This window comes from Drosophila gunungcola (genome assembly GCF_025200985.1).
Source record: "Drosophila gunungcola strain Sukarami chromosome 2R unlocalized genomic scaffold, Dgunungcola_SK_2 000004F, whole genome shotgun sequence".
In the NCBI taxonomy this organism is placed as follows: Eukaryota; Metazoa; Arthropoda; class Insecta; order Diptera; family Drosophilidae; genus Drosophila; species Drosophila gunungcola.
Window position 1 is genome coordinate 1458499 of NW_026453167.1, and position 17783 is coordinate 1476281.

The following is a 17783-nucleotide window of genomic DNA, read 5'->3' on the forward strand; positions in this document are numbered from 1 at the left end:
TTCTAGATGCAGCAGTATGACCGTGATGGAAACTCTGTAAACTTCTGCTGAATTTTTAGCAAATTTAGAGATTCCCGACGTTTAGGGAACATCAGACAAAAAATTATTTTTTTATTTAAGGTACAAGTCAATGAAATTGCCTTTCTTTTTGTTAAAACTTTTGATATGTATTATACCGACAGCAAACATAAAAATACAAATGTAAATTTTAATTCGAAAATAGATAAAATTAAAGAAATAAGTACCGGCTTAAATAAAAAATTTAAAAAAAGGCCCTAACGCTTGAAATCGGGAATTAGCAGTGTTGGATAATGTTCATTCACCGTAGGGCTGTCAAACTATCAAAATGTACCCCTTCGATGTTTAGATATGCCCAGGTAATTTTCCGCTAGCCACTTGCGACCACACCGAAGGTGAAAAGGCGAAATAATTTATTGTAACAAATTGCCGCAGCGCGAATAAAAGGTGCGTAGCTTTTCTTATTGGTTATAGGCGGTCAGAGAGCCGCTTTCCCCCCACTGCATTTCCCATTTCCCACGGGCAGTAAATCGTGCAATTTCCGCAGGATCAAACAAAAAAAAAACCGAGCAGACGCAGACGTGAAAGTGACGACGCAGCAAAACGAAGCAACAAAAAGAAAATCGGCGACGTATACGTTCAACTTTGACAGAATTAAGGTAGGCATTGGAAATTCGAGACTGTTATTGTGGCAGTTCGCAAAACGAGACTCATTGGGGAAAGAAACGAGGAGCGAGCAATATAAAAAAAAAGAAAAGGAAAAAAATCAGTGCGCAGGGAAAACAAGATGTCCGCGACTTTGACGGAATTGGCGTCCCCGACGCTGGCAGACGTAACCACGCTGGATTTCCAAAGCGAATGTGATTTGCCCTTAGATGATTGCTATCAGCACTTACCCCTTTTTAATCCATGCCCGTGCTTTTTCAGTTTTCGAGTCCAACGCCGCCGCCACCGCAATGTCATGCCGCGCCCCCTTCCAGCCCGAGGACCAGTATGAGCAGCTACGTCGCCCAAATGTCGGCGGAGCAGGATCCGGCGGAGTGGCCATGCCGGGATTGGAGCAGCAGGCAGCGCATCTCTTTGGGGAGTATGGCCAGGCCTACGGGCAGGCGCAGGTATCCGGCGTTGGCGTTGGCTACCAGCAGCAAATGCCGGTGCAGGCCATCCAGCCCGACTTGTCCAAGCTGTCGGCCACGGCCTCCGTTTTTGTACCGCGTGGCGTTGCTCCTCCACAGCAACAGCAGCAGTCGCGTCATCACCAGTACCAGCAGGCTGGTGGAGCAGCAGGTGGCTCCGGAGGATCGGCTTCCTATGGCCAACAGCAGCGCTATATGAACGGCTACAAGCACCACCATCAGCAGCAGCACCATCACCAGCAGCCGCACTACAACCATAATCACAATCATCAGCAAAAGTTCAACAACGACTTGCAGAAGCTAACGAATTCCGTGCAGAATCGACTGCACCTGAACAGCCAGCAGGGCTCGGCTGGCAACTACTATCAGCAGCAGCAGCAGGTACACCCACAAAACACACACCACCACCAACAACAACAACACCACAACCAGCAGCAGCATCAGCCACACAACAATCAACACGCCAAGTTTCAACGGCATACCCACTTGAATAACTCATTCCAACAAATCGCACAGCAGACACAGCACCACCAGCAGCAGCCGCAGCACCACCAGCAGCACCAGAGCCACCAGCAGCAGCAGCAGTATTTCCAGAACCAGAACCAACAGCAGCAGCAACCGCAGCCATCCACCTCGTCCGCGGCGGCCTCCTCTTCGTCCTCGAACTCTTCGCAGCCGGACATGGCCACCATTGCATTGGAGTATCTCGATACAGTCATACATTGCCTTAACCAGGTGAGAATTTAAAAGAAAATACATATATAATAGCCAATGATGGGATTTAGAGTGGGAAATGTGGAAGATGCTTCCCTGTTTCGAACATTTTGTAATCTATCATCTGTTTTCTTATCTCGTATAAAGGCATATCACCCTGCCGAGCAATAATATGGTGTAGAAGAAGCATCAACTCGTAGTATTAATGTTTTTTTTTTCATGGGGACTATGTTTTCAATATTACTTGTAGAAATTTATTCCAAGCTTCTAACACTTAGTACATCTTAGTATGTCGTAGATCAAATACGTATTTAATCAGTGAATGACTTTTCCATTTAAGTTGTTTGAATTAAGTTCACGTTAAAAATTTCTTTAAAATGAACAGCTAAGCAGGAGCTTAGCATAGGTACATCAGTTATCTAATATCTTCCTTATTGAAGACTTTTTATTAATAATATGATGATAGACATAAAACAAATTGAGAAACTATTTTATTATTTAATGAATATATACACAAAATTTAAACCGAAAAAACTATAAACAAAAACCTTAATCTTATGATTATTTATATTACAGAATCCGGGCCAATTTGATACCATTGCATCACGCTTCCTGACCATTTTCGACGGCATGGAGAACAACCACTACGTGCTCTCCATCGCCATGGAGGACATCTTCGAGAAGTCGATTGAGCAGCCGAACTTCCGGTACATGGGCGCCAAGCTGTACAACCTGCTGCACATGCTCAATCCGAAGCCGGACTCGCTTTTCCACACGCTGCTGAAGTGCAAGCTGGACTACCACCAGGAGGAGGTGACCAAGTACATGCGCTCCAACGAGCAGCAGAAGGTGCGCGAGACGGCCCTCTTCCTGGCCGAACTCTACATGCAGTTGCGCGGCGACGACGACTCGCGAATCCAGTTGATTGCGGTGAACATTGTCTATTCGCTCAGTAAGCTACTACTGAGCGAGAGCAACGAGAATGTGCGCTGCCTGTGCCAGACCCTCAAGCTGGCCGGGTACGATCTGAGTGCGGATTGCCACAAGGACATGCAGGAGATCATCACGGCCCTGCAGGCGATCGAGCTGAAGTCGCCGGGCAAGTACGCAATGGCGGCCAGTGTGATTGCGCTGCAGCAGAACAACTGGGGCCGGAAGGTGTCCAACGCACTCGGCGGCGACGAGGACACAGTGGCGGAGCCGCTACGCCTGAGCGATGAGCCAGTTTTCTACGGACCCGATGGCCGCGAGCTGACCGCCGAGGAGACCGACTTCCTGGCCACCGAGGATGGCGATGGCAGCGATGGCGATGACTTCGATGGCGACGTGGGCGACTTGGAGATGGATGCCGAGATGGACGAGGAGACAGAACGAGCCTACAAGGAGTTCTGCAAGCAGGGCAAGCAGAAGAAGACCTAGACGACTGTGGACGACTGTGTAGCGTTGGGCGGATTCGCGGTGGCGTGGCCGGTGGCAGGATGTAGCTTAGGAGGATGTGGATGTGAATGTAGAAGGATAGAAGAACGGTAGAGAGTGGAGCATTTCCAACAAATTCTCGGTTGTAGAATCGATGATTGCAGTTGCGCGGTTCAGAACCGATTGTGATTATCTTTTAAATTATTGATAGCAAATTGTTTGTGATATCTTCGTGTTTCATGCACCTAACATATTATGACATGTGTTTATGACTTTGTTCGAGCGCTTTTTTCGTGTGATACGCCCGTTTTGTATCTGTATCTCTTATATCTCTAATAACTCTCTGCCAGGATTACCAACCAGATAACCAACCAGCCAGTTCACTCATCAGTTTGTATTTTTTAGCTCTCACTTTTGAATTATCGCAAAGCAAAGCGAAACAAAACAAAGCCAGGATTTTTAGCCGTAAACGGCAAAGATATATGATTATATAGCCACTGCCTCGCCAATCCGATACGATTAAATCCGCCAACACACACACACGCAGCTGCACTCAAAGACTCGTACTCATATGCGCACCCACACACTTGCATGGCACATATGCAGACTCATAAAACGGCAGAAAAAAAACAAAAACAAAACCGCAAATTTCACATTCAATTAAACAACATTCTCTTGATCATACAAATCGAAAAACAAAAAAAAAACAACAGCAGCCACGCCTAATTTTTAAATAATTGTAATTAATGTTAACGAAACCATGATTTAATTATAAATAAAATTTATCGAATTGCGTTTAAAACAAGTTCAAGTTGTAAGTTGTAATTGATGGGGACATAAATGTTTGGAATAAGATAATTCAGGAAATTTTTTAGTTCATAAATTATATTCCTTACACAATTTACCATTTCTTTCAACTATTTTTTGCGTACGATTAAAATATTTCTTTAAAAAATATGGCAGCTATAGGATGTAGTCAACTTATAAGAATAGAAAAACAATTTTACACAATCAGCTATACAATTTGGACGTCAAATCAGCTTCGTTTTCATATGCATGTAAAATACAATAAGGGCGCTTATATAATTCACAATGTTAATAATTAATAATTAGTTGTATATCTTAACATTAGCTTCATTTTTAATGTATATAATTCGGCATTTAGACGTTCACATTTCTTACAGTGCATTTTCTATTGACATTAGCAGAGACACCTACCATCTTATTTGGTCTGGCAACGGCAAAGCGTGCGCTACCACTTTTGGTCTGGCAACGCTGTTGCTTCAAATCCTTTCCATGAAGACGCAATAAATGAAAATACCTTAGTTACATGTTTTACAGTTTCAATGTAATGTCATAGAGTTGCGCCTGAATGAAGCCGCTTGCCGCTTTGACAATGATGCGACTAGTCTACAAAGCCTATTAGGGAGATGGAAAAACATCGATGATGCATCACTGGTGATTTCGTCGAAGTTTACCCACCTCTAGTCGGATCGGGTCGAAGTGTTAAGCAAAGAAAATCGGTGTGAATTAAATTATTCGCTGTAATGTGATAAAAAATAAGTCGAACGGTTGCGAGTGCTCGTGACAATCGCGCAAATGTACGGCAGTGTCCCAAAATTGAAAGACCTTGAACCGAAATAGGAGACCAAAACAAAAGTGACGTCATAATGGTGCTATTTATGTATTTGTATGTACGTCCATGTATCCACAAAAAGTTTTGATTTTGCTAAATATTTGCAAGTGAGACGCAAACACACGCCCGCGAGAACATTAATAGAATATATAAAATAAAGTAAAAACAAAACTAGCAATGAGCTGTAATCTCTAGAGTATTTATAGGAAAATCGGGAAAATCAAGAACAACAAAGACAAAGTGACAACTAAAGGTCAGAAAACAGCGAAGAAAAAAAAAACAATTCGCATGTGTGTTTGTGAGCGTGTTTTTTGAGTATTTTTGCAGACAACAATACAATTAACGTATATGTATATATAATTTGTTTTTCGCTTTGTAGACTTTAACTTTCGGTTTCATTAAACTCTATGAATGTCCAAAGCATATACAGCATTCTCTTTTTTGGTGAATGATACATAAGTTAATATGACTCAGAAATATTATATTACTTCATTCTCTACCCAGATCGCCTGCGCCAAAAGTGAACTGATAAACATGACACAATAAATTAGGAAAACCAATCAACGACGATCGAAAAAACGGTCTAATTTTTATACAAACCTCAACACCCCCCGAAGATATTCAAATTAAAGAATCCCTGACGATCTGCACCCGCTAAAATGGCCAGTGTCTGGAAGAGATTGCAGCGCAACTTCAAACGCGCTGCCAAATTCCAGTTCACTGCGTCGTACCACGATCTGCATCTGGAAACCACCGCCAAGTGGTAAGTGCTTCAAGTTATATTAAAGTGGTATAATTCATCAGGGAATTCAAGTAGCAGGTTGGCTTAAGTGCTTTTCAGTTTGAGCAGAACCAAACGGAAGAGTTTATAGCCGGTTTTTCTATGCGAACTTTACTTGGCTTTTATTTCCCCAGTTCTAAATATTAATATAACATTGAAAAAAATATTATTTAGTCTTTTTTAACATAAACATACTAGCCTACACATTTCCTTATTTCTCTTCCCCTGTAATTTTAAGTTTCTTATGCAGAAATAAATGTTTTATATATTTTTTAACCTGATAATAACACTTAAATATCTTAGTTCCTTTTGTATATGAATATACATTCATGATTCTTAATTTTCTTTAAATAATAAACTCATAAAACAAATGTTTTAAGTATATAGATAGTTAACAACTAGTTAGTTGTGTTTTGCTTCCCTCAAAATACCAATACAATTTTTAATTACTAGTTCCTTAACTTTTAAACTTACTATCTAATTGGCTCGACCTGCGTTTTCCTACAAATTTTAAGTATTTCTGATCTTATCAATGATTCAGTAAACAGATATAGCTTATTATAGTAATTAAGCGCAGACAGTTTGTCATGCAAATAAACTGTCTATAACGTTTATATTATATCTCATAAGAAATAGAAGTTTTGGTATTCCCCGACATTTTTTCATATCTCTGTATTTACAAATGACCCAGCTCTTCCTGTTTAATGTTTAATATCGACAGTTTAATAAACATTCATCATATACATTTATCAGCTGAAGAACCACATTATTGTGCCGCATCCGGCAATTGTTATTCATTCTTATATGTATATTTATGTCATTAATATGTCGAGAATGTTTCCCGTATAGAGTTGAACGAACTTTCGGAAAACCCATTTGGCCATTAAAATGTATACAATTTCGCAGGCGTCCGTCGAACCTATCGGTCGTTTGGACCAGGAGATCTAGGCGAGTGACCAGTGCTCCGTTGCCATGGGAGCCGGACATGATGAACCCCCTAGTGGGAAATATTTCCTGGCCAGTGCCCGACAATCACACCATATCGGTCACCCTGTTCAAGGATCCCCGGACGCACGAGCTGGAGGACAAGGATTGGACGTTCGTCATCGAAGATGTGGGTTAAATAGGAGTTCAAAGAACATAATAATACAAGTTATATATCCGCAGGTTACCCCAATGGGTAAGAAACGTGTGCTGGCCAATGCCAGCATCAATATGAGGAAGTATGCCAGCATAGAATCCACTCAGCAGAGCTTTACATTGAGTTTAAAGCCAGTCTCGAAGAAGATTACTGCAGCCAGTTTGGAACTCACGATTAGCTGTGTGTTTTTAAGGGAGGGAAAGGCCACGTAAGTAAAATACACTTTAAGACATACACGGAAAGTAAATGGTTTATATCCATTTCAGGGATGAGGACATGCAGAGCGTGGTCTCCATGATGTCCGTTAACAACAATGATGTGGCCCCTCTGGACGATCTGGAGGACATACCCGATCTGGACAATTTTAGTGAAATTACAGACCATTTATATGACTTTACCCAGCAACTGGAGCAGATGACAACTAGCCTAAATGGCTGCATTGATGTGGCCACACCTCAAAGTGGTAAGAAAGGAGTTTCTAAGACCAAACCATATGATTTATGTACTATAATTCAAGTATTCGTATCTGTTAGTATGTTAAAGTGGACTAGAGCGTATATATTATGTATATAGAGTGCTGAAATAGCGGAATGAGAGTTTAAGTTTAAAGCTCTGTTTCGTTTATGAAAAGCACTTTGGTAAAGTATGTAAAAGCCCTAGAAACGTTTTTTACTGTATGTATAGATCAGAGTTCCCAAACTACGCATCTCATGGATGCCATATATGTAAACTTGATCATGCATGATCTAATCCACACAAATCAACAATTCCAATGGACTCTAATTATAGCATTATAGCTGTAGATATCTTTTGTACAGACTTTTCTATCTGACTCAAAAAAAAATTATTTCCTTTCTATATCCCACAAAATCAACAACAACACATCACGTATCTTGAATGATTCCCTGCAACTTGTAACTTGTGCGTAAATTGTTAAATGTAAATTTTCCTTTCTTTTGTTTTTTCGTTTTCGTTTGTTTGATTTTATGTAGTACCTTCGTTATCTGAAGATCCAACTCCGTTGGCCGAGTCATTTAATCAATTGCATTTTGAACTAGACGCCGACGGCGAGCGGGAAGCTGCGAACAAGCTAGACTTGCCCACAGCTGCATCCGGTGGTTCTAGTGGCGCCTGTGGTGCCAGTGGTGCTGATGAACTCCTAAAAACTCCCAATGGACTGCAGCCCTTGGGGGACAGTACGCCGGTTAAGTCGCCAGCAGAAATAAAGCAGACGAAACAGACACCTGTGGAGCCGTTGAGATCGAAAACCAGCGAGACCTTTGCCAAAATGGTAACCTCCACGCCACTTGAACCCAAGCTATGCAAGGAGGATGTGAAGCCAAAGAAGAAAAGGGCTCTCCTTTTCACCGAGAAGGCGGTTGAGGATAATTTAAGGGTGGAAAGTAGTCTCAAGGAGGATACCACCAAGAGTTTGGCCAGCAACAATAGCACTTCGAAAGAAAAGCCCAAGGAGGAGAGTCGTTCCAATAAGGAAACGCCCTCATCTGTGATGGTGACTCCTTCGATTGCCAAGCGCCCCGAGCTGCAGCCCCTGAACCTAAAGAAGAGCTACGAACCCTCACCCACACCTGCACCTGCAGCAGGGATCACATCTGTGATAAACGAGTCGATGGGATCACAGTCGGTGGGTTTCAGTACTTCTGGATCGATGAACAACAGCCTGAAGCCCGTGGAGAAGATCGTGCTGAAGGAGAACACGCCCGGCCAGGATCTGCTGGAGTGGTGCAAGGAAGTTACCAAAGACTACCCCAATGTTAAGGTCACCAATCTGACGACCAGCTGGCGCAATGGCATGGCCTTCTGCGCTATTATTCACCACTTTGTGCCGGAGCTCATGTGAGTGTATACCATCGAAATTAGGTTAAAAATGATAAGCAGTTTGTTATCTTTTTTATTATTTATCTTTCAATATTTATCTAACAAATTTCCCAATGCTAAAAGCGACTTTAAACTAATTGAGTCTCCCTCTTTTTTAGTGACATGTCTAAATTAAGTGCCCATGAAGTAGTTGGCAACTGTCGCATTGCCTTTGATGCAGCGGAATCGTTGGGAATACCAAGAGTGATTGAACCGAGGGACATGAATCTGCTGACAGTACCAGACAAGCTGGCCGTGATGACTTATTTGCACCAGTTGAGAGCTCACTTCACTGGCAAGCAGCTGAAGATCGAGCAAATTGGTAAGCAAACTACAGATGATTTTAATATTTAAATGCTTAAAGCAATACCATTTTCAGGCTCGACGGCAGATGAATCGAGTTATGTGATTGGAAACTACATGTCGGACAACTTGTCACAGAATCGCATCAATTTCTCGCACCCCAAGACGCTGTTGCTGCACCAGAACTCCTTCGATGAGGAGATATATGGAAATGGGCAGAACAAAGCAGAGCAACTGTCGCCCACAACCAAAAAGGATGTGAAGAACCTGATTCTGTACAACTCGAAGAACATACTGGACAAGGTGCTGTCGCCCACCAAGGACAAGAATTCGATTAATGCCTCGCAGCACACCAACCAGTCGTCGCCTCCGCCGCCGCCGCAGGAGGAGATCCTGGACGAAGGTCCTCAACCGGGTGGCAAGGAAAACAGCTCTCTAACCGTCATTGCCAATCCGGCGACCAGTGTGAGTAAAAGCCAGCGTAACAGTTGCCTCGTTGAGTTGAAGTTATCATATTGAGTTGTTGCTTTGGCTTGAATTCGTCAATTATTTATTTAGCCCTCTTTTCAGTTGATTCCCGAGAATTTTTCGGTTTTTATACATACTTGCTTTCCTTGTTTTTGCTTTACTTTTTTGGTTTGTTTTGTAGCGAATTTTAACGCGCCACAAGCTGATGAGCGAAAAAGCCAAGCTGATGATAGAAAAGCTTAAGCTTCACAATACCAGCGACGCAAATGACGTAAGTAGCTTTTTGCCAGAGACGATATCGGCCGCACGCAGCGCAGCTTATCTCTTGCATGTCCTGTTAGTTTCTATAATTATTATTATTTTTTTTAATATTGATTAAGAGTGAAAAATGCGGTATCTTTCTTGACAATGTAATATTTTCTGCGAAGACCTAAAAGTAAAAGAGAGTATATGAGAACCTTGTTGTAGTCAGTTAGAAGAAACCCTCTTATTCTCGTTTTCAGATTTTCACGATTTTCGATACAAATAAATTAAGACATATATTGTAGTAAGAAATGTTATTAAAAAAATTGTTTTTTAATTGTAATTTTTATTAAAATCATATTTTTTTAACTTTTTATTTAATTTTGTTTAGTATAAAAAAATTTTTTGTTAACCAAGTATTAAACCAGTTGAGTTATCCATGTGTAATGTTGTGTTTAAACCATATGGTGTATATTAAACATTACATTACCTTTCAATAATACTATAAACATTAGTTTCTATTGCTGTTCCAAAGAAAACCCTCGTTTTTGTGTATATCTGGTATACTTTTGTTATATAAAAAATGACCAACTTGTGCAGATCTTTACTCAGTCATTTCGATGTTATTACTCCGGCAGGAGGAACGGCAGCAGCGGTTGCTGGAACAGGCTCGCCGCCTCATCCTGGAGACCCGCGTGAAGAGCGGCGGCTCCATTGAGAGTCCCACCAGCCCCACCAGACCCAAGCTGGAGCGCACCATCTCGCCGATCCACAATGGAGCCGAGGAGTTCTACGCGGAGCACGCCAAGGAGTCGGGCAGTCCTAGTCATAGGTTAAGTGATCCGAAGGGCCTGGGACTAAATGGAAGCTCCCTGCAGTCGTTCAACGCTATTGTGGACCGCATCTCACCAAAGCAGGAGAAGAGGGTAAGCTGTCGCCATAGCTTTCCATTGGAAACGTATAATTAAACCCCCATTTCTTACCACATTTCCAGGGCGACAAGCTGTCCTACATTGAGTCCGAGCTGGAGGCCCTCGAGCGGGAACAGGAGGCCATTGACCAGAAGGCCAGCAGCCTGGAGGCCAAGCTGCGCGCCGTGATGGGCGGCAATCCAAGTAATAATCGAAGGGGTGGCGCCAGAAATGGCAATTCCTTCCTTAGGCTAATCCGAAATAGTATTGGTGGTGGTGATGTGATACGTATTAAGCTGCTCCACTCGGACGACGAGAGTCTGTTCGGTGGAGGTGGTGGTGGAAGTGGAGGTGCTGGTAGTGGAGGCGGTGGCAGCGAGGACGATGACCGGGACACGTCCAGCGATGATAGCGATGCGTGCAACTCCGGCGACGAGTTGCACATCGCGGCTGCGACCCCGACCCCGCTCCCAGTCGTGTTTTGTGAATGTGAACAAGGGCCATCCTATCGACCATGAATACGACACCCTCTCATCTGCGCCCGCATCATGTGCATCACGTTGTGCCCTACACCCAGCTACACATGCTAGACAGCTCCCCGTCGGCGCTCTCCTCGCAGCAGTCCTCCTGCGACAACCTGCCCGCGTGCAGCGACGATGACGAGCTGCTTGCCCTGGCGGCCACCACCGGCCGAGCGGCCTCTTTGCGGCGGCAGCAGGACCGCCATCACAGGCGACACCGTCAGCGGCGGGAGCGGCGCTCCCATTTATGTCACACCCCCAGTCATTGTGGTAAAGTGTGGCCCATACTATCATGACCATGCCTGAGCTATCCATGAGCTGCGCTGCAAATCGCTTCTGCCAATGCTGCACTGCCACGCCTCCCGATCGCCCAGATCAACCTAAATCTCAAACTCAAACTCAACCGCCTGCCTGCCCGCATCTACTCGCTCATCCCCTGTGCCGTTTGTTTGTTCTAGTTTGTGTCTGTGTTTGCTTGTTAACTGGGCCGTCGGCCAGTCAGCCGTTCCAAATTGTGTCTAACCACGTTCGGACTTGGCTCTAACTGACCCCACGAAAGAACGCTCACTAATCACAGAGTCCACGCTCTGCAGCAGCTTTTGAAACCGTAAAAGGACGCCTGTTTAGATCACAACTAAATATGAAAGGCCTGTTCTGGTGTTTAATTTTATAATTATAAATTAAATTTGTAATCTAATCATAGTAAAATACTCAAAATCTAAGAACTTAACAAAGTTATATACATATCATATGTTCATGATCTGTTCTGGTTTTGATTACTAAAGATATAAACCTATAAAGTAATCATAGTTAAATAATCAAAATCTTATAAATATAAGATTATAATTTGTTCTGGTTTTAAATACTATATAATAAATATTAAATAATATAATCCTACTAAAATATTCAGAACAGGCCAGCCAGCTGTAATTAATCTTAGAATTACACAAAGAAAAACCCCCATTAATGCATTTTAATAACAAGTGATTAAATCATTCCACAGAGACCGAGGAAACGGAGGAGCAACTGCTATCGCAATGGTTTACGCTGGTCAACAAGAAAAACGCGCTCCTCCGGCGACAAATGCAACTGAACATACTGTGAGTTTTATTTTTTCCTTAATATCAGTTTTTGTTGTTATTTATCATGTGGTTTTTGGTGTACCCATCAGCGAGCAAGAGAAAGATCTGGAGCGAAAGTATACAATGCTCAATCAGGAGCTGCGGGCGGCGCAATCTGTGGAGGATTGGCGCAAGACGGAGGTGCAACGGGAAAAGGAGCGGCTGCTGCTCGAGGAGCTGATGACGATTGTCGACAAGCGAGACCAGTTGGTTCAGCATCTGCACAACCAGGAGATAGCGTAAGTTCACCACTTTCTCCTACAAGACCATCAGAAATTGAGCCATTGCTGATTTTAGGATCGAAGATGACCAGGAGATTGCGAGAAAACTGGAGCATGTGGACATAAGCGGTGAAAAAGACAAATGTGTTCTTCAATAGAAAACGAAATTAACCAAACCTGACTGGAGATTATACTTACACAAACTCAATTTTATCTATGTAACTAGCTAGATAACAACTTATGTTCAGTGGCACGCAATAAGGTCGCGTGGTTTTTGTGGTTCGGTGTCGCTTCTTATGCAATCGTTATATCCAACGACAACAACAAATACTTGGACCACTTGGCATGGTTATAAACAAACAAAAAATGGTATACTGTGAAACAAAAAAAATTACTTTTGTATTTAGACAAGGCAATGCAAAGAGAAAGAACAAAACGTCCGTTAGTAAACTAAGCAACAAAAATCGAGAACACACTTCGAAAGGGACAATTTAACAGTTATTTATGATAATCCGATATGGGAACTCATTTAAATTGTATTATGTTAACTTTCGTTTATCGTTTTGTTGTTGTGCCATCTGAACCACACCTAAAGTATATCCTGAACGCAAGAAAATATGTGAATTAAGGAATTGAGGAGGCAATTTTACATTAGTTTATACATTAGCATTTATCCCACATAAACTAGAAACGCTTCATCCAAAAATACACATATAAACATATAAATATTTATAAATTACCTTACTATCTTACCATACTTAATTTAGTTCCGTACTTTTGCTCTAAGTTAAGCAAAGAGCTTTAATCATTATTTAAAGGTGGCTTATATACTTATATATTACCAATTTTAATTTTACTTTGCCCCGGCGAATGTATAAAGAACTGTTCAACCCAAGGAACCTAGCTAATAAAGAATGAACAATGCTGAGTCATCAGCATCGAATAAACCCAAAACCAATTCTGCAAATTCTTATCTTTTGCCTATACCTATGGTGTTCTCGGATTTGATCGGTAATCATAAACAAGAAGTGATTCATTTTGAGAGGTAACAGATTTCTTTATTCGATCAACAGGTTTTTCTACAAAAATACATTTGTTTAACACAAACAAATAAATAGAATCTCATCTTAATTGACTGATACTATGTATATTTTTATATACTTGGAAGCTACTTGAGAATTGCTTGTTTATTGCTTAATTAGCAGAGATTCCATCACATTGTACTTGATATTATTTACGTTTCGCTGGTTCCTTCTGCAAGGAAGTCTTTTAATTACACTACAACTCCTCTATAGATAGATATTTTAAAGCATGCAACAAGTTTAAAAGATTTACAATTAAGTGACATCACGGCGGCTCTACCATTGCTCTAGTTCAGCGTTAAATAACTACAAAAGAAGCGAAATCAAAGTTGAGTAAACGACACAGCTACAAGCACAACAAAAGCGAAGGTTAAACTAACATTTGGAGCGGCTGGAGTGGAGGCAGCTCCGTGCGTCATTTCATGGAGTTCCTCGTCGGTATAGGTCTGATTGGCGGCCTCCACCTTGTAGCTGAATGTGGCCGATACGGGTCTGTGGTCAGAGAGCATGTAGTCCATGTGGGACTGATAAGACAACTGGTTGGCACTCAGGGTAATGCCCGGGTAAATGTTGCTCTGCACGCGATGCAGGATCCTATCACACCATGCGGGTCGTCGCTTCAAGTCGTAATCGTTGGTGCCCTCGTTGAACTGCAAGGAGAATCAATTAGACATTTTATTGGTACTCGAGATAGGGGGAATGAAATCGATTTCATAATTAAAGTCTAACTTTTAGTGGGGGGAAAGGACTTTTAATTGTTTTTTTTTCTAACGTGTGTTGCTCTAGTGAAAGCTTTAAAGCTGCTTAGATTTTAAAATAAACAAAAATGATTTCTAAAACCTTAATATTTATTAGCAATAATTATTATCAAGTTTAAGTTACCTTGTACTAAAAGAATATAAAGATGTTTTAAATCTAAACAGAGCGTGTCAGATATCTATAAACTACAAAGAGAGCCAATTAGATCGGTACTTTAGATAAGTGGCATTAAATCGCTAAATTAATTTAAGGAAAACATTTTACTTATCTAACGAAGATAAAGATTTGAGAATAACCTTGAAAGTGGGCGGAAAATCGGGCTGCTGCTCCTCCAGCAAACTGAAAGCGTTGCCCTTCTCGCGCAGCAAGTTCAACTGGTCCAGCTTGAGAAGATCGGCATAACGCGCGTTCTCCACATCCGTGCGAACATCCCAGGCGGACATAACGCCTGACAGGCGGAAGTTGAGATCCCCGAACCAGAAGACAAAGTCGTGGTCGAAGATGCTGCGATATCCCTGGGCACTATACTTGTGATTGTCCACTATCTGGTGGTAATCCTCGATGCGCTCCTTCAGCTTATCATCGTGTGCGGCCAGGTGGGAGCAGACGAAGACGACGCCGGTTCCGTAGAGGGAGAGCCGGATGCTTACGGCTCCCTTGTTGCCCCACAGGCCGCCCAATCCAGTGCGCGTGGCCTCCGACTCGATGTTCTTCATGTGCGGAATGTGCTTGTGCTGGGCGAACATCGTAATGAGGATGCCCTGCAGCTGCTTCGAGTCCACCTTGACGAACTGGTGATCCTGCAGGGTGCTGGCAATCTTCAGCACCCACGGATCGTCCTGGAAGATCTTCAGCACCTGCGTGGTGCTCACCTCCTGGAAGCCGATCACATATATATCGGGCAGCTGGTTATCCGGACAGGTGGTGGTCCCATTCAGGGACAACAGCGAACTCAGCTCCTGTGTCCTCGGCGAGTGGGTGCCCACGTTCCAGGTCAGCAGGAAGATGCAAAGATCCGCAATCGCCGTCGTTGTGACCATTTTTCCCACAGCTAATTATCTATGATTAATAATTGTGGCTATGGACGTCACAAGGTGGCTGTAGATGAGTTCACGGGCATCCAAAACAGGTTTTCGGATTTGACAAAAATAAAGGCGAAAGAGTGACTTGCGCACGTCACTTTCATTTATGTAACTCTCTCTTTTTTTAGCACTAATTAATTAAGCCACTTTAATTGGATTAACTACTGCTTATTTCCTTATATTATTTTTAGAATTCTCAACTAACGTTATTTATGTTTTTGTTGTCTGTCCGTTGCGTTTGCCAGTGTGACCGTAGCGCGACTTTTTAAATATATCACCAAAAGCGGGCAGCTATTTACGGAAAGATCGATATAAGATAGTATTCATGGCTTCCAAAAATTAAGCTTTTCTGTTTTTTTTTTTTTGTTTATATTTAAAAGTGTTTATGTTTTTAAAAATACCATGGTGTTTCCGGAAAGATTAATATTAAGTGTAATAATTGCTCAATCTTTGAAAACACTTGTCGCTTGCCTAAAATTAAAAATAATAAGGTACGTTGCCGTTAAGTAAACTGTAGGCATATATGGTTACAAATTTTTTAAATAATACCCCAACTTGAAATTTCAGCAAGTTGAATTTTGTATGGAAAAGCTGACCGAATTTCAGTATATTCCTCCGGAATTTCAGCAATTCAGAGATTCAGGCGATTTGGGAATACCCCGATTGTTTAAATAAGTAATACCCCATTTGTCATCAATCAGTCGATACTATCGCATTGGCCACATTGATTTTGTGTACACACTGGCCGTTCGCCAAGGATTTTGCGTAAAAATAAACAAATTAGTTTTTAGCCGGTTTTCTGCGGGACTTAACTTAAGTTAAACGCATGGCCAACAGCTACGACATCCCCAGTTGGTGGGTTAATAGTTACAAAAGCAGATTTTCCCCAAGAACAAGCAATAATAGCCATTTTTAGGGCCGGCAAACCTCCCACTGGGTTGCATCTGGATGTGCTGAAGGACGACAAACTTGTACAAAAACTGATGGTCGATGAGAAAAGATGCTATTTATTTGGCAGAAACAGCCAAATGAATGACTTCTGCATAGACCACGCCTCCTGCTCGCGCGTCCACTCGGCATTTGTGTACCATAAGCATCTCAACATCGCCTACCTCGTTGATTTGGGTTCCAGTAAGTGATCAAACCCGGGATCTCTATATGTAGATTAATTAATTAGTTATCATTATAGCCCATGGCACATTTATTGGCACACTGAGATTGGAGGCTCACAAGCCCACGCAGCTGCAGATCAACAGCACCTTTCACTTTGGAGCCTCCACCAGAAACTACATACTCAGGGAACGCCCCTCGGGGCACCACAACAATATCATGGAGGACCTGCCGCTCAGCGAAACGAGCGACGGAACTCTGCTGGGCCTGCCCGAAAGCCAAACCGAGCTTGATGTAGGTTTAGTTCACACAATCCTAAACCAACTAACTAAACCATTGCCCTCTAGAATCTCACGGAGTACAATACGGCCCACAACCGACGCATCTCAATGCTGGGCATCGATGATGACACCAATATGCGGAAGCAAAACGCCTTGAAACAGGGTCGTCGCATCCGTAATGTCACGTTTAATGATGAGGAGATAGTTCATCAACCCGGAAGATGTGGATCCCAATGTGGGACGCTTCAGGAACCTGGTGCAAACCACTGTGGTGCCTGCCAAGAGGGCCCGATACGATGTCAACCACATGGGCATCCATTCGGGCAGCAGCCTGTCCAGTGTCAGTGCTGCCCACGTGCACCAAATGTTCCAGCAAACACTGGCGGACATGAAGCACCACCACCAGCAGCAGCAGGGAAGCAGAGAAATGCCCGCTCCCAATGCTCCGGTGCCCCACTCGCCAACTAACTCTCTGTATCAAGGACTGCCGGCCGAGACGCACGGAAAGGGCGACCTGGAGCCCATCTCACCGCTGAGCATTGGTTCCAAGTTGGGCTTGCTGCTGCCAAATCCCGCGCCCGAGGTGTTGCCCGTCTTTGATGAGGCAGTGGAGCCCACCTCCACATTGGCCCAAAAGCTGGCCGTCGCCAATGCAAATGGTAAGGGTTCAGGTCACCACCCATCCCTTGATTTTTTTTCCTCTGATTACCCGTTCTCTCATCATTTCAGTGCGTCGCTATGGCGAGGATCCGCATGACTCCAGTGGCGAGGGCGATGCTCTATGTCCACAGAAGAAAAAGTATGCCAAGGAGGCCTGGCCAGGCCGAAAACCCATGTTGGGGCAGCTGTAAAGGCTTATTGGCCAACCGGTTAGATTGAGGACCACCCACTATTATGTTCGTAGAAAAGTAACAAATTTTATATAGATCCCTTACTTAAATATTTCCTAAAGTTAATGATT

At 42.8% G+C, this 17783-nt stretch overlaps 4 protein-coding genes across 9 annotated transcripts; 3 read left to right on the forward strand and 1 right to left on the reverse strand.

The window, feature by feature from the left end:
- The first annotated feature begins 319 nt into the window (after nucleotides 1-319).
- On the forward strand, nucleotides 320-4089 carry LOC128254464 (polyadenylate-binding protein-interacting protein 1). Of its 5 annotated transcripts, none has more exons than XM_052983596.1 (4): nucleotides 320-465; nucleotides 566-677; nucleotides 946-1889; nucleotides 2445-4089. In XM_052983596.1, exons 3-4 carry the CDS (start codon nucleotides 975-977, stop codon nucleotides 3285-3287), a joined length of 1758 nt encoding a protein of 585 aa, XP_052839556.1. In that variant the 5' UTR covers nucleotides 320-465; nucleotides 566-677; nucleotides 946-974; the 3' UTR covers nucleotides 3288-4089. The 5 variants fall into 5 exon arrangements, with proteins under 5 accessions (XP_052839556.1, XP_052839557.1, XP_052839558.1 ...); XM_052983597.1 differs by having other exon boundaries at nucleotides 321-465; nucleotides 592-677; XM_052983599.1 differs by lacking the exons at nucleotides 320-465; nucleotides 566-677 and adding an exon at nucleotides 700-878 and having other exon boundaries at nucleotides 946-1535; nucleotides 1671-1889.
- A 906-nt stretch (nucleotides 4090-4995) lies between these two features.
- Nucleotides 4996-13466, forward strand: LOC128253657 (EH domain-binding protein 1). The gene is given in 15 exon segments (XM_052982249.1): nucleotides 4996-5173; nucleotides 5425-5683; nucleotides 6608-6815; nucleotides 6869-7050; nucleotides 7109-7305; nucleotides 7835-8699; nucleotides 8840-9042; nucleotides 9100-9488; nucleotides 10373-10660; nucleotides 10729-11088; nucleotides 11090-11152; nucleotides 11154-11436; nucleotides 12170-12266; nucleotides 12338-12526; nucleotides 12585-13466. Coding segments are annotated over 14 exon segments (3510 nt in total). The 5' UTR covers nucleotides 4996-5173; nucleotides 5425-5579; the 3' UTR covers nucleotides 12667-13466.
- Nucleotides 13467-13540: 74 nt separating this feature from the next.
- LOC128253658 (inositol polyphosphate 5-phosphatase K) lies at nucleotides 13541-15702 on the reverse strand. Of its 2 annotated transcripts, XM_052982251.1 has the most exons (3): nucleotides 14646-15702; nucleotides 13971-14240; nucleotides 13541-13896 (listed from the first exon to the last, which is right to left on the reverse strand). In XM_052982251.1, the coding sequence occupies exons 1-3, from the start codon at nucleotides 15387-15389 to the stop codon at nucleotides 13867-13869; spliced, it is 1044 nt and encodes a 347-aa protein (XP_052838211.1). In that variant the 5' UTR covers nucleotides 15390-15702; the 3' UTR covers nucleotides 13541-13866. The 2 variants fall into 2 exon arrangements, with proteins under 2 accessions (XP_052838211.1, XP_052838210.1); XM_052982250.1 differs by having other exon boundaries at nucleotides 13541-14240.
- A 451-nt stretch (nucleotides 15703-16153) lies between these two features.
- On the forward strand, nucleotides 16154-17781 carry LOC128254400 (nuclear inhibitor of protein phosphatase 1). Its single transcript, XM_052983480.1, is given in 6 exon segments — nucleotides 16154-16286; nucleotides 16348-16562; nucleotides 16621-16835; nucleotides 16889-17029; nucleotides 17031-17481; nucleotides 17552-17781. Coding segments are annotated over 6 exon segments (1173 nt in total). The 5' UTR covers nucleotides 16154-16257; the 3' UTR covers nucleotides 17674-17781.
- Nucleotides 17782-17783: the final 2 nt, after the last annotated feature.